The following is a 16,217-nucleotide window of genomic DNA, read 5'->3' as shown; positions in this document are numbered from 1 at the left end:
CCATGCCAGGGCTGCTGCACAGGTCAGGGTCTAAGGGGGCTGTGGGGACAGGCATGGAGAGGGGTTGACTGTGTGCACAAAACTGTGCAAATTGACATTTGTCTTCTTAGCTTTCTCTCCAGTTTCATCTCCTTGTGTGGGCTGGGGTCCCTTTCTCCTCCCATTCTGGAGCCACATATACACCCTGCTCTTCTTCAAAACCTGTCTTCTGTAAAGGTTCCTCACCCTCAGGCATACATACACGACTGATGAATCTTATTCCAAGGAAAGAAGCTCTCCAGTCGAAAGAGGTGTTCAAGGCTACTCCTCAAATATCCCCATTTTACAGTTGAGTAGTTTGAAACTTGGGAGTCTCAAGCCTGAGAGACAATAATGTATAGTGATTCTGACTGCAGACCCTGGAGACAGACTGCCTGGCTTGGAATGCTGGCTTGTCCCCTTTCCAATTATGTGACGCCGAGCACCTCACCTGCAAAGTGGGGACGATAGTATGAATACATGCAAAGCATTTGGAATAATACCTGGCATACAGTAAGTACCGTATAAGTGTTAGAAGTGAAGACTATCATGTGTGCATTTCACTGAACTCCGTGGTGGAATTTGAAGCAACAGTTTGGCAGAATAGGAAGCAGAGAGATACTCCTTGGAAGGGAAGGATAAAGGGGTGAGGGTACTGGGAAGCTGGCCCTGGGCATTGTATCCCTCCCCCAAACCTCCCAGCAGTGGCTCCATTGCACTAACCCGACCTGCTTCAGGGCCTGCAGGACTCACCGATGGGTGCCTACCTCTCCCAGCTCTGCAGCCACCTGGTCAAGATTCCCTCCAAGAGCCCATTTTTTTCAGTAAATCAAGGGCGTTGGTGGTTTCCAGCTATGACATGCCCTGATTCTGGGGAACCTGTCTGCCCCAGCCAGCTAAACATCTTCTCTGGGACTGGGTTCCCCTGGGCAGTTTTCACCTTGCCCAGAACCCTCTGTGCTAAAAGCTGAGAACACTTCCGAGGGATGCAGAGATGCACCTGCACCCCTTAACTTTGTACAGCATAACACCTTTTGCAATGTTTATCTGTTTCCACTGTTGTCAAATTCTTACAAAACCCTGTGAAGTCAATGCTATTATTAGTCAAATTTTACAAAGGAGGAAACTAGAATAGGTTAGGCGACTTGCCAAAGCCCACAAACCTGGTGAAGAGGAGAAGCTGCTTTTGCTCTCTGCAGCATCTGATGCTGCTTGCTTATGCCTGCTCTGCTATGTTACTGTGCTTCTCTGCTTCCCCTCACTTATCTCCTTTATTTATTTATTTATTTATTGGGTCTTCATCGCTGCACATGGGCTTTTTCTAGTTACGGTGAGCCGGGGATACTCTTGGTTGTGGTGTGCGGGCTTCTCGTTGCAGTGGCTTCTCTTGTTGTGGGGCATGGGCTCTAGGCACACGGGCTTCAGTAGTTGTGGCATGTGGGCTCAGTAGTTGTGGCTCGCGGGCTCTAGAGCGCAGGCTCAGTAGTGTGGCGCACGGGTTTAGTTACTCCGTGGCATGTGGCATCTTCCCAGACCAGGGCTTGAACCTGTGTCCCCTGCATTGGCAGGTGGATTCTTAACCACTGCGCCACCAGGGAAGTCCCTCTAATAGCCTTTTAAAATAACTTTCCACAAGATCATTGCCATCAGTACCCTGTCAGTTACTTTCCTTAGAGACATCCCTATTCTATGTGAACTGGTGGCCTTTTAGGTCTAATACACAGCTGTTATACTGGGTCTTCCCTTTGCCTTTTTTCTGGGTTTGATTCAGTTTCCTGGATCTTATGTCTTCCTTTTTCTTGGCTTACTCTGGCTTTATTGAGCTGCATCCTCCAGTGGCTTCATCAGGTCCCAAAGATGGTACAATAGCAGGAGGCATTCTGATGACAAGCTCTCAACCTATCTCTCCTTTGAGTCATTCTGCTCCAGTATGACTTAGTTATTCTCTGCGTCTGGTACACAGTCATCACCCTAGGATCTCCCTTCATCATCATCCTGTGGATTTCCTTTACCCCTCCTGTAATGGATTCCTTGTTTATTTGTATTCCACATTTGTCTCTTTCTTGATTTACATCCTTGTTTTGGTAGCTTCCTAGGAGGAGTACATGGTAAGTAAATGTTAGACAACTTGTGTCTGAAAATGTCTTTTTTTCCTGCTTTACTCTTGATGGAGAGTTTGGCTAGGTATAGAATTCTAAGTTGAAAATAATTTTCCTTCAGAATTTTGAAAACATTACTACACTGCCTGCTTCCAGTGTTTCTGTTCAGAGCAAGAAGACAGTTTGATTCCTGATTCTGTGCATGAGACCAGTTTTCTCTCTGGAAGCTTTTAAGAGTGTTTTGATATTTCATAATGATGTATCTTGTTACGGGTGTCTTCATCCAGGGGCATGCTTGGATGCTTTCAGTCTGGAAACTGATGGCCTTTAGTTCTGAGAAATTTGAGATTATTTTGATGTTGATTTCTTCCCCCTGTTTTATCTGTTCTTTCTTTCTGGAACTCCTGTTATGTGCATATCTGCTCCCCTGGACTCATTCTCTTATTTTCTTATCTTTTCTTCCCTTTCATCTATTTGTCTTTTTGTTCTTTCTGAGATTTCCTCAGTGTTATATTTCAACTTTTCTATTGGGTTTTTAATTTATAAGAGCTCTTTTTTAATCCTTTTCTAAAACATCCTGTTCTTTTCATGAATGTAGTATTTTCTTTTAACCCTCTGAGACTTGTAATGATAGTTTTCTAAACGTTTCCTGCATGGTTTGTGTTTCTTCAAGTTTGCTTTTTTTCCTCTTTAATTGTTTTGGTCCTTAATCTCCTGTTTATAGGCTTTCCTCAGATATCTAGGAATCTTTGGTTGTCAGATAATGAGTAAGAGCAGGAGAAGTTCTGATTGGAAGTTCTGAGCAAGTAGGAGGGGCCTGAAACCTTGGGTCTTCACTCTAGGGTGATCTGGCCACCACTAGAGTTGGGAACTGACAAAGTGAGTTTCTTTAGTTCCTTCCTCTTGGACTAGCCAGATTCCCTAGTGAGTATTCTTCTAGTCTCTTGCCCGAGTTTTCTGGAAGCTATGCAGATGAGAGGATTGGGTGAGCTCTCAGCATAAAGCATTTATTTATTTTTATTTTTAAAATAAATTTATTTATTATTTATTTTTGGCTGCATTGGGTCTTTGTTGCTGCGTGCGGCTTTCTCTAGTTGCGTCAAGCGGGAGCTACTCTTTGTTGCAGAGCTCAGGCTCTAGGCGCGTGGGCTTCAGTACTTGTGCCTTGTGGGCTCTAGAGTGCAGGCTCAGTAGTTGTGGCGCATGGGCTTAGTTGCTCCGTGGCATGTGGGATCTTCCTGGACCAGGGCTTGAACCCGTGTCCCCTGTATTGGCAGGCGGATTCTTAACCACTGCGCCACCAGGGAAGCCCAAACATTTATTTTATAGATTCGTTTTTCCATAGAATATTCATGCCCTCCACCGAGCTGGCTTACCCTCAGGGCAAAGTTTTACCTTTCCAGTTACTAAACTGCATCTTTGGACATGGGGGGAAGGAGCAGTTAGTTACACAGTGGTATGGAGTGGGTGAAGGGATCCAGAGATCTGACTGTTTTCCACACCTCTTTTTACCTTTCCTTCTTTCCCTTTACCCCCAGTCCCAGAGATATCTGGTTGCCAGTTCCTATGCCCTTTGAGGATTTTCTGGTGTTCAAAGGGTAGTTCTCTGTTTCTCATTGGGTTAAGCTGTCTTGGGTCTGCTAAGTCAGTTTCTACTTGTCCATCTGCTTTCCAGCTTTCAAAATGTTGTTGCTCCTGTTGCTCTCCTTGCCCTTATTCTCCCATTTTTTAGTGGCTATATATATACTACATATATATACACACACACATATATACACACACATTTTTTTTTTAATAAAAAAATCTCATTAGTGTAGTTTAGTGGGTTTGGGTGAGAGAGTGAAAATAGGTGGTATGCTCATGCTGCCTTTTTACCTAGAAGCCTGGCAAGTTCCTTATCATCTTTCAAGGCCCAGCTCAAACAGCTCATCCTCCAGGAGGTCATCTCCAGCATTTCCACAGAGAGCTCTTGCTCTGTCTTTCACAGTACAGCTTCTTGGTCCATACATCTCTCTCCCCAGTGAGACCGTGAGATCTGGGGGATAGAGCGCACACCTGACACATCGTGCCTCTGGAGCAGGCACGAAGAAGGCGCCCAGTACATATTTGCCAGTATGACCACAGTGACCCTGACTGTGTGGACATCAAAATCAGTGTCTTTTCCACTTTCCGCATTGCCTGTTCATTGCAGCTGCAGCTTTGGTGCCTTGACAACAGCAGCTGCTGTGGGGGCCTCCCTCCTTTCCTTCTTCCATTCTGTCCTTTGTAGCCATGGACTCTGAGAGCAACATGCTGAAGCTGACATGAGTCTGACTTACAGAGTCTTGGAGTATTTTACTGGATGCACCCAAGGTCATCATGGGAGTAAGCTTTTCCTTGTCTCAAGCCCAACTCAAAGGAACAAACTTTTATCCCCTCAATTGCCATAATACCCATGTCTCATGATGACCAGCCAGGCCCGTGGTCTTCTGCTCAGGAGCACCTGCCATGATGAGATCTACGACTCTGCTGAGTAAGGCTGTAAGATTTCTAGGGCTCTAGCTATCTCTAACATCCACACCTTAGTCCACTGTCGTACCTAGTTCCCTCCTCCCCCCTCCTCATCCCCACGTATATAAAAAAAATCTCAGGTTACCTGAGTCTTTTGTAGCAGATTAAGAAAGAAGTCTGTGTGATCACCATAGTACACTGTAAATAAGCCTTTCCCAATTAACAAGGAGAAAAGGTAGACTGTAAGAGAGGGGCCAGGGGGAGGGGAAAGCATTATGCAGAAAGATCAGAGAACAAAGGAAACAGGGCTAGAAACTGGGTCTCCCCTCCGCCCCCATCTGGAATGGAGGATGGTGGATGGGTGTATGGCTCAGACTGGCCTTTGTATGAGACTGGTGTGGTGATCCTGGCTCGTCCCATGGAGATAGAGTGACCCCACTTCCTCCCACCCTGCTGGTAGCACTCCTTGAATGAGGTTGTGATGAGTCAGTCTAAGCAGGGCCCTGCCAGGAGTAGGTGATGCTTTCGTGGTGGGTCAGGACCTAGTCCAGGTGAGGAAGAAGAGTCTGTGCCAGTGCCCCTGCTGGCTGAGCTCTGAGGGAAGCCCTTTGGGACTTGGAGAAGTGGTATATGACCCTGGGGTTCTCCCCTCTCAGAGTGGGCATATGGGGGATAGCAGGCCTTGACTGGACCTTCTGGCTCCTGTCTCCCCCAGGGGCCCCTCTGGCCAGAGTGCAACTGTCCTCCTTGAGGCTGCCCATCTCTGTCCAGCATGGTGACCCCTTTCCCCCACTCTCCTCAACTCTCTTGTAGATTCTATGTTAGCCTGTGTGTGTGTGTCAGGCCAACTGGACAGAGGGACTTAGCCTTTAGACAGAACCAAGTTCTTGAAGAAACTCTTTTTAGAGAAATAAGTCTAAGATAGTGACTGCTGGGGGCAGAAGCTTACATATTAGTCCCAGAGTCCCCAGTGGAAAGAGCAGTGGAATAAGGAAAAGGACACCAAGGGCTTTGTCACGTGCCAGCTGTGTGACCCTGAGTAAGTTACTTGATTTCTCTGAGTCTCATCTTCCTTTTGTGTAAAAGGAAGGGATTGTGTAAAAGGGATTCAAACACCTGCCTTACCTGATTTATAGAAGAGAGGGATTTGAATTTTGGCTCTTCTGTGTACCAGCTGGATGACTTTGGGCAGGAGCTTTAATTTCCTCTTCCTTAAATTGAGGATTAATAACAGTACATTCCTCATAGGATTTATGAGAGGATTAGATGAGATAATACATGAAAAATGTACAGGTCAGCATCTGACATATAGTAAGTCTTCAGTAAATGTTCACAATTGTTTTCACAGGTTTGTTATGAAGACCAAATGAAATTCTATATTTGAAAGCTCTTTGAAACCTCTAAATTTACATTCACCATTATTCTTCTCCTGAATCTGAGCTTCTCCAAAATGGGAATGGTTAGGATGAGGCTGTAAGTCTCCAAGCTGAGTTCTGGACTCAGGCCTGCTGGCCGTGCAGCAGAGGTGTCAGTGCAGGAAGGGGAAGAGGGAAGGCCTCAGGCTTCAGTGCTGCTGTGGGCTCTCCTGGTCAGGACCAAGTGTGTGTGTGTGTGCGTGTGCGCACGCGGGCACACATGCGTGCCAGCCTGTGGGCACACACACGGGCACACTTGTGTGTGCAGCTGGGAGTGAAGGACCTCCCTTGCTTTTGTGTGTTTCAGAATACAGTTCGTATTACCCAGGGGACAAAGAAATGTTTTCTCCCCGAATAAAGTTGTTTCCAGAATCCATTGTTGCCGTGGAGCCCTAAGCTGTCAGGTTGGCCCCCACCTAGTGAAGAGGCACCAAAAGGTGGCATGGGGGCTGAAGCCCCAGCCTTGTGGCTGTGGGGTCCGTTCACCGTTCCCTTCTTGCCCCATCCCTGCCCTCTCTCTACAGCCTGACTGGACTCGGATGCCCTGGAGGCTGAGGCCTGACTGGGCAGATCATGGGGCAGGGAGGCTCTGAGCCGGGCCCTTGTAGGGATGAGATCACCCCATGGGATGGTGAGGACACGCACGGTGATGTAACCAAGGGCCTTAGCTCACTGTGGAAACATGGAGCTCGCTTTACAGTCAGGGCTGCCCAGAGTTTATTCCTGGCTGACCCAGCTGCAACCTCACCTCCCTTGCTCCCTACTCCTGTACACAGTCCCCAGTGTGCCCTCTGCTTTCCACCCCACGCTCTACTGTTGTGGTTCCTTTGTCAGGCATGCCCTTCCCACTCACCTCTTGTTTGCTCACTTATTCTCTTCCTCATTTACTCACTCATCCAGCAGATTTTTATTTTTATTAAGTAACTACTCTGTGCCAGGTGCCATCTTAGGTGGTAGGGATACGGAAGTGAAGGAGAGATGATGCTGACTCACATGGGACATAAGTCTAGGAGGGGAGACAGACAAGGGGATAGTCAGTTACAGTATTGTGATTAGTGCTATGAAGGGGAAGTACAGGCACTGAACACACGTTTTCTGAAATTCTACCCACCCTCATAGCCATTTCAAATGCTGCTCATGCCATAAAGCCTTTCCTGATTCCCCAGCCAGAGGTGCTTGTTCCCTTCTCTGTACCCTGAGCCGTTAGTGCATTGCTTCATTCATTCACCTATAAATATTTAATGAGTGTTGATTCCATACCAGGCACTATTTTAAGAACTGGGGACATAGCAGAATGACACGGACAAGTCATGGAGCTGTTCTTTCCCCAGGGAGTTGGAGAAGATGGATGTAAACCAACAACCCCATCAGGGTATAATATGTCAGGCAGCAATGCATTCTATGAAGAAAAAGAAACATAGTAAGAGGGCTAAGAATTTCCAGGGAGACAGAGTCGCTGTTTCACACGGTGTGGTAAGGAAGGCCTCTCCAAGGAGGTAATGTGTGAAGAGGCGGGAGGAATCCAGATGTGATTCTCACCTGCTGTTAAAGGCCAGCCAGCAGAGCCGTGTGGCAGGGGTACTGCAGGCAAGGCAGAGAGCGGGAGGAGCTGAGGCCGGTGCGCTAGCGCGGCCCACGTCATGAGGGCCTTAATGACATGGGAGCTACTAGGGTGTTTTGAGCAGAGGAGTGCTATCACTTGACTTTATTTACTTCATTTTATTTGTTTTTGTTTTTGTTTGTTTGTTTGTTTTTGCGTTACGCGGGCCTCTCACTGTTGTGGCCTCTCCCGTTGCGGAGCACAGGCTCCGGATGCGCAGGCTCAGCGGCCATGGCTCACAGGCCCAGCCGCTCTGCGGCATGTGGGATCTTCCCAGACCGGGGCATGAACCCGTGTCCCCTGCATCGGCAGGCGGACTCTCAACCACTGCGCCACCAGGGAAGCCCCTATTTACTTCATTTTAAAAGGCTCACTCTGGCTGTGCTGAGAATGGGCTGAAGAGAGGCCAGGATGGAAGTAGTGAGATCAGCAAGGAGGTTGTTGCAGAAACTGAGGTGTCAGATGATGGTGATGGACCAGGTTGGTGGCGGGGAATGGCAAGAAGTGATCAGATTCTGGATACAGTCTGGAGGAAGGGCCCATAGAATCGTCTGATGGAGTGGACATGAGGAAAGAAAAGAATAAGGGATTGACTCCAGGTTTTTGGCCTGAGCCAAGTTAGAAGGATGAATTTGCCGTTTACTGATATATGTGGGACTTGGCTTGGAGAGGGGAATAAGGAGCTTGGTTTGGGACTTGTTAAGTTTGATACCTATTAGACCTCCAAGTGGAGATGTCAGGTATGCAGTCAGAAATAAGAACCAGGAGTTCAGGGGAGGTCTGGGCTAGAGATACAAATTTGGGAGTCAGGAAGATACAGCTATTTAAAGGCTGCAGGACAGGATTAGATCCCCTAGGTTTTATGGTTAGAGAATGGAAAATGGTTCTGAGGCCTGAGCCCTGGCCTATCTAACACTTATAGTCTTAGGTGGTGATGGTGAGGGAGTGGCGGAAGAAAGAGATTAGGAAAAGTGGCCAGTGGAGTAGGAAAGGCACCCAGAAGGAGTGGCATCCAGGAGCAAGTGAGGAAAAGGTTTCAAGAAGGAACGGTCAGTGCTGATAGATCAGGTAGACGAAGCTTAAGAAACGCTAGTGGACTTGGCGATGTGTGACTCATGGGTGACCTTGCCAAGAGCAATTCTGGTGTAGCGGTGGGTACAAAAGCCTGATTGGAGGAGGCGGAGTGAAGACAGTGAATACAGACAACTCTTTCAAAGAATTTCTCTATAAAGGAGAGAATAGAGAGATGGGGACAGGAGCTAATGGGGGACATGGGGTCAAAGAAAGTTCTTTTAAAAGAAGGGAGACAGTACAGAGGCTTGTATGCTGATGGGGATGATATAAGAGAGGAAAAGCTTGATGATGCAGGAGAGGAGGAATGATTGTTGGAGAGATGTCCTTGATGGGCAAGAGGAGATGGGATGCAGTGAGGGTGTCTTTAGACAGGCATGGGGGTAGTGTATCCATAGACAGTAGGGAAGACAGAGAATGTGTACCCAGATACAGGTGCATCCCTCCCTTGTGTGGAGACCTGTCTTATCTTTTCTATAGTACAGTCGGTTCCCTGAGAGCAGAGAGCTATCTGTCAAGCTCCTATATCTTCATAACCCTTGCTTGGCAGTCAGCACACATCTAATCTATATGTATTTAAGGGAATATATGTTAGGAGTCTTTAATTTCTAATAAACATTGCAAATTAATTGGAGTCAGCTTAAGAAATGAAGCAGAATTTTTTGGTAAGGCTTAGATTGGCTTCTTATGGAATTGACAAGTAGGAATGTAGCTGTGCCCAGGCAAGGAATGGAGCCAGTATTTGGAAGGATACTGGGACTCTCTCTGTCTTCTTTTTTTAATTTTGGCTGCACTGGGTCTTCGTTGCGGCGTGCAGGCTTCTCTCTAGTTGTGGTGTGCAGGCTCAGTTGCCCCGTGGCATGTGGGATCTTAGTTCCCTGAACAGGGGTCGAACCCACGTCCCCTGCATTGGAAGGTGGATTCTTAACCACTGGACCACCAGAGAAGTCTCTCTCTCCTTTTTTCTTATTCTATCCTGAACATCAACTTCAGTTTCCATCTCACTGTCGACCAGCTTTGTCTGCTTCTCAGTCCATGTGGCAGAATATGGCTGTACCCCTTCCAACTTATTTCCAGACACTAGGGTAGACTGTCTCTAGGTTCCAATTCCCAAATACTAGGTCAAAGAATTGGATTAGATTAACTGATTATGCGTCCATTACTGGACAAATCACCCAAGTGTCCAGGGAGGAAGGGACATGTGATTTTTACAGTTGGAAGCTCTTTGTGAGTGGGGCTGGAAGTCCAGAGAGGAGGGGCTGGGAAGATACCTCAGTCAGTTTCACAGTAGTGAATGGATGGGAAGGTAGGTGTGGATGGGTGGATGGATGGATGGATGTTTTAGCTGTGTCATCAAATAATACTAACAGCTCAGGAACCTGGAATGAGAGAAGGAGGGCTCTTGGCAGCGGTGTTGATGTTGGGTATTGGTGAGAGACCTCCGAGGATAGAGCCGTTACTACCGCTGAGGATGTAGAACAGGCCACTGAAGAAAGGAAGCTTATTAATACCAGCCAAAGCTTTCTGGAAACTCCTTGCTTCCCTTCTTACCAGAAGCTAGGAAGTTTCTCCTCTATATTTGCCTTCCGGCTGCTGAAGGGGAACAGTTTTAGGCTTTGACAGGGCCTAGCTTCTAAAAATAAGCTGAGACATATGATAGCCCTCTTCTTCCTACAAGCCCCGGGGGCAGGTGGGCCAGTCCAGTCTCTTCAGGTGGTCTGGGGAAGCCATGGCATCCTGTTCTCTCCTCCCACTACTTTGGAACTGGTCTCCCTGCAACCCAATCTCCTGCTTCCCTCTTAGGATACCCAGAGCCACAGGTGACCTGGTACAAGGATGACACAGAGCTGGACCGCTACTGTGGCTTGCCAAAATACGAGATCACTCATCAGGGCAACTGCCACACACTGCAGCTCTACAGGTGAGGGAGAGGGGCCTGTTCTGCTCTCTCTGCCCTCCTGAAGGTCCTATGGCCCAAGTCTGTCCTTAGAAATGGAGTCAGCTGGATGAAGACGCCCAGGCAGGATCTGGGGGTGGAGGCGGGGTTCTGCGGCTAAGCTGAGCCACCTGCTGAAGCGTGTCTGCCTGCCAGTGTCTGGGATCTCCTAAGGCCAGGGCGGGAGTATTTCTGACAGCCAGAGAGCTGAGCGTAACCAGAGGGGATCCTGACCCATAGCAACATTTTCCATGAGGTCAGCTTCCCAAAAAAGCTCCTGTGTCATCCTTACTTCACAAGGGGCTGTGTGGGTCACCTGCTTCTGAAGGGAGCTCTCCTGGGCCCCAAGTCTAATCAGTCCTGGAACAGCATGACCTTGGCCAGCTCCCACCCTCTTGCCAGCCTCAGTTTCCTCAGCTGTAGTGGGGAATTTTGGAGGTGGTGCTGTCTGAGGTGGGGCGTGGCAGTCGGGGCAGGGCTGGCAGGGGTTGGGGCGGGGCGCTCAATTCTGCGAGGCTCTGGCTGCGAGGATTGGGGGCTCTCACCTCCCATCTCATGCTCCTGCCTCTAGGTGTCAAGAAGAAGATGCCGCCATCTACCAGGCCTCTGCCCAGAATGCCAAGGGAATTGTGTCCTGCTCGGGGGTCTTGGAGGTGGGCACCATGACCGAGTACAAGATCCATCAACGCTGGTTCGCCAAGCTGAAGCGCAAGGCTGCGGCAAAGATGCGTGAGATCGAGAAGAGCTGGAAGCACGGGAAGGAGGCCGTGGAAGAGGCCGACACCCTGCGCAAGCTTAGCCCCGACCGTTTCCAGCGGAAGCGGCGGCTGAGTGGGGCCGAGGTGCCAGTCCCCTCGGACCCCACCCGGGAGGTCGAGAATGGGACACCGGTGGCTTGGCAGGAGGGAGAGACGGAGCTTGGTCAGCACCCAGGTTTGGGCCTGATCAACAGTTTTGCTTCCGGAGAGGTGACCACCAATGGGGAGGCTGCCCCTGAGAACGGGGAAGCTGGGGAGCATGGCCTGTTGACATACATCTGTAAGGCCATGGAGCTGGGGCCTCAGAGAGCCCCCCAAAAGGAGTCTGGGGCCAAGAAGAAAAAGAAAGATGAGGAACCTAAGCAAGGTGTGCGGAAGCCAGAAGTAGAGAGGGCAGCTCGAAGCCACCGTTCCTTTGAAAACTGTGTCCCCAGTTCAGACAAGCCTGACTCCTGTGGGACACAGGGGCCCATGGACATGGAGCAGGTTCAGACCCAGCCCAGGGGCAGGGCCGCACAGGGGCCTGTATCCTCTGGAGCAGATGGCACCAGGAAGCCAACCTCTGCTGTGGGTACTCAAGACCAGGCCCAGAATGCCCCTGTCCCAGGCCCAGACCAGGAAGTGTATTTCTCCCTGAAGGACATGTATCAGGAGAGCACCCAGGCAGACAAGCCTCAGGGGGAGGAGGGGGCCCAGACCCCCAGTGTGAGGACACCTGGAGAGATGCCCTCAGGGAAGGTATCCAGCAAAGCCAGAGGTGAGAGGGAGCCTGCTGTCCCTGGCCAGCCCACGCCCTCAGCCCCTGAGCAGACTAGGCCCTTCAACAGGAAGAGATTTGCTCCTCCGAAGCCCAAAGGGGAGCCCACCACCAGCTGCAAGCCTGATTCTTCCCCAAGTCAAGATTCAGAACCTGGGGCTCAGAGCTTAGGGAAGGCCCCACCTCAGGCCTCTGCCCAAGTGCCCACACCCCCCGCCCGGCGGAGACACAGCACCCAGGATAGCCCCCTGCAGGGGCAAGCAGGCCACAGGACTCCAGGAAAGGTAAGTGTGGGTGTTGGGTGCCTGGAGGCCGCTCGGGAAAGATGACCTCATGGAAACTGTTGCTGCAACAGCTCGGCAGCCAGTGAGCAGTGGGATATTTATAGAAGGGAGTGGGGTGAGGTGGAGTGCTGGCCAGGAGCAGGGGACCACAGGCCTGGGCCTCGCCCCAGGCAGTCCCCAGATGCCAGGCGTGTGGGCAGCACAGCCTGACTGTGACCATCTCCTCTGACAACATGGAAGTTCACTGCCAAGGGGACTATGTCGCAGAGGGGGGTGGAGGAAGAGGATGTTCTTTGGGGAGGAAAGAGAATGGGGAGACTGAGGAGTGCTCTGTAGTGTGCAGTGAGCCTTGACCTGGATGCTGATTAGAAGACTGAAAAAATATCCACTGTCCAGAAAATTCTGACTTGATCCGGGGTTTTGTCTAAGCTTTCGGAGTCAGGTATACCTGTGTGCAAATCTGACTATCCTTAACATTGTGTGATCTTGGGCAAGTCATAAAACCTTAATAAAAACAGTGCCTACTTCATAGGGCTGCTGTGAGAATCAGAGTGCTTGGCCCAGGGCTTGGTGCGCGCTAAGAACAAAATAAACGGCAATAGGTCTGAGACATTACAGTGGTGGGAGGTAGAGGCAAACTGTTTTCCCTGAGAACAGGAGCGCTGGCATTCTTCTGGGGATCAGGTAGCCAACAGAGGACAGAGGTTTTGTGTGGAGACAGGGGAGGGGAGGGCATCCAGGTGGCAGCATTAAGGAGTTTGATGGGGAGAGGGGGCAGGGGAAGAGGGAAGAGGGGAGCGGGATTGAGAGGATTAACAGAAGGGAAACAGTTGATCCCATTTGGTCAGCGTTTCATGTTTCAGGGGCAGAGGGCAGGCAGTATTTCACAGGAGTGTAGAGAGAAGCAGTGTTTTAGAGTGGGGCAGGAGGAAAAAGTGTATCAAGACTGGGGGTGGGTTGGATAAAATAGATGGGATGTACTTATACTAAGAAATGATTGGTTGTGGGCTTCCCTGGTGGCGCAGTGGTTGGGAGTCCGCCTGCCGATGCAGGGGACACGGGTTCATGCCCCAGTCCGGGAGGATCCCACATGCCGCGGAGCGGCTGGGCCCGTGAGCCGTGGCCAGGAGAGGCCACAGCAGCGAGAGGCCTGCGTACCACCAAAAAAAAAAAAAAAAAAAGAAATGATTGGGTTTTTGTCTGAAATTCAAATTTAACTGGGTGTCCTGTATTTCTCTTTGCTAAATCTGGCAACCCCAAGTGGAGACAGCATTTTGGCGGGAACTAAGATGAAATTGTTTCTTGGGGCAGAGGAAGCAGGAGCATGGGTCCCAGGAGACAGGAGGAGCAGCTGAAAGCAGTGTTTCACAGGGGTCAAGGCAGAAGGCAGACGGCTTCTTGGAACAGTGAAGGGAAACATGAGGGACAAGCTGCTGCAGTACCTCCTGGAGGGCAGCGGGAAAAGGATGCTTCCTGGAGAACAGGGAGGGGCTGCCTTTCCCACAGAGAGAGCTGTCATGGGGGCAGGAGGGAGAGACCAGTTTCAAGGGTGGCCAGGGGAGATGGTTTTATTTCAGTGTGTGCTGAGGGTACTGAGGTTAGTCTGTGGGAACGGTAGTTCAGAGGTCTTTGGAGTGGGGTGAACCTCAAACCAGACTCTCTGAATCTGTTCATGACTCTCAGCCCCTCATGCCTGGTCTCAGGAGATTTCAGCAACTGCAGTGGTGAGTTCCTAGGAGCCCAGATGGGGCCACTCCACATGCGGACAGCAGGGCATATGGTAGGGATGGCCCTCCTGGGCCCCTAGGGAGCACATTTGGGAAGAGATCTGGCTGGCGGCCAAGTCTGTGAGTGAATCTGGCTTCTGTGCCCACAGCGGCAGGGAATACCACGGCCAGAATGGCTGCATCCTCCTGACAAGGCCCTCCTTGCCTCTCGCAGGTGGGACAAATGGGCTGGGGCCCTGCAGGCACAGGAGAGGCTGTCTGTAGAGGTTCTGCTGTTCCTGCAAAGAGCTTGTGTGGCCTTTTTTTTTTTTTTTAGTACTTAAAAAAATTGTGAAATGTATCATACATGTGAAAAATGCATTTAACAACTATATGTATTTTTGAAGCTGTTGCTTTTTAGTAGCTGAATTTGATTGGTTTTTCATATTCTCATTCTACCAAATCTTTTTTTAAAAATCTTATTTTTTGATTATGAAAGAAACACATGGCCATAGTAAAAAATATGGGGGAAAATTCTAAAAACTGAAAGGAAAAAGTAGAAATTCACCTATAATTCTACCATCCAAAGACATCTTGATATATCTACCAATTTTTTTGTATATGTATTTTATTATTTTAAAATTTGATTTACATTGTTATTCTGATTCAGTTTTATATTCTGCTTTTGTTACTTCTCATTATTTCATGAGCAGTTTTTCATGGTTCCTGAAAATTATCTGAAAAACTTCATTTTTAGTGGTTATGTAGGATGACACAATATGCATATTTTAACCATTTTTCTTCAATAGTGTTTATGCTTTTCTTCCTTATTCCAAGGTTAGTTAAATATATATCTGTATTTTTATAATTTTTGTTTGAATTCCTTCATTTGACTTTTAAATTAATCTGGAATTGATTTGGGTGTATAGCATAGTATCAATCTCTAGCTCAATTTTTGGTTAGTAAGTAATTTCCCCCAAATTCAACCTTTTCCTATTAGTTTGTGATTCTTTCTTTATACACTAATTTTATACCCACTAAAGCCTATTTTAGTTCCCATATATACATCTATCATAATCCATTAATCTGTTTGTTGATTCTTACAACTCATTTTAATTGTTGTAGCTTTCATTTCTGGCAGGACAACCCTCTTATACTTCTTTTAAAACATGTTTCGGCTCTTCTCTCTTGTTTATTCCTCTAGGAAAACTTTAGAATCATTGTTTGAATTTTTCCAAACTCCCAGATAACATTGTTTTTTACCTTGTATCCTTATATTCACCATTTAAAAAAACTACATTTTCAAAAAAGTGATGAATTATTTTTACAAGATCAAAAGCATATTACATCCTTTCATGGAAGACTAGTCAGATTTGAATTTTGAATGGTCTTTTGGTAAAATTTGTTAGGTTTATATTTTTAAATATAAATAGCTTGATCGAGGTATAGTTTATACACCAATAATAGTCACCTATTTAAAATGTACAGTCCAATGTACACAATTCACAGTTGTACAGCCATTACCACAATCCGGTTTTAAAACATTTCCATCACCCTGAAAAGATCCTTGTTCCTTTTTTGCAGTTAATCCTTGTTCCCACCCCCACAACCAGGCAACCACTAATCTGCTTTCTGTCTCTATACCATTGGTATTTTGATTGAGACTGCATTAAGTATCTTTACATATAAGAATTAATTTGGAAATATCAATATCTTAATATTTAGCTTTCTTATCCAGGAGCATGATATTTTTTTCTATCATTCAAGCCTTCTTTCTTCTTTCTTTTTTTATTTTTAAATTAAAAAAAAAGTTTTGGCCGCACCACACAGCTTGCGGGATCTTAGTTCCCTGACCAGGGATTGAACCCAGGCCCTTGGCAATGACAGCGCAGAGTCCTAACCACTGGACATTCCCTCTTATTTCTTTTTAAGCTCTCTTATTTTCTCCATATGGGTCCAGCATGCCTCTTGTTAGCGTTAGATATTTTAAAGGCCTCTGCTTCTGGGATATGCTGCTGTTGCTTCCCTACGCTGTCTTGATTTCCTTTCCTGGAAATAAGGGGTATCTCTGACAGCTCAAGTT

At 47.9% G+C, this 16,217-nt stretch overlaps 1 protein-coding gene across 1 annotated transcript in view; it reads left to right on the top strand.

Annotated features, from left to right (window-relative positions):
* ALPK3 (alpha kinase 3) overlaps window positions 1–16,217 on the top strand; it is a gene marked incomplete at both ends in the record, with an annotated part of 46,943 nt that overhangs the window by 9,043 nt on the left and 21,683 nt on the right. Inside the window, 2 exons of the mRNA XM_079699790.1 lie at window positions 10,497–10,614; window positions 11,201–12,428. Of these exons, the coding sequence (XP_079555916.1) occupies window positions 10,497–10,614; window positions 11,201–12,428 (1,346 nt within the window). The remainder of the gene's footprint in view (window positions 1–10,496; window positions 10,615–11,200; window positions 12,429–16,217) is intronic.

Source organism: Hyperoodon ampullatus, assembly GCF_949752795.1.
Source record: "Hyperoodon ampullatus genome assembly, chromosome: 3".
Taxonomy (NCBI): Eukaryota; Metazoa; Chordata; class Mammalia; order Artiodactyla; family Ziphiidae; genus Hyperoodon; species Hyperoodon ampullatus.
This window is presented reverse-complemented; position numbering and strand designations above follow the sequence as displayed.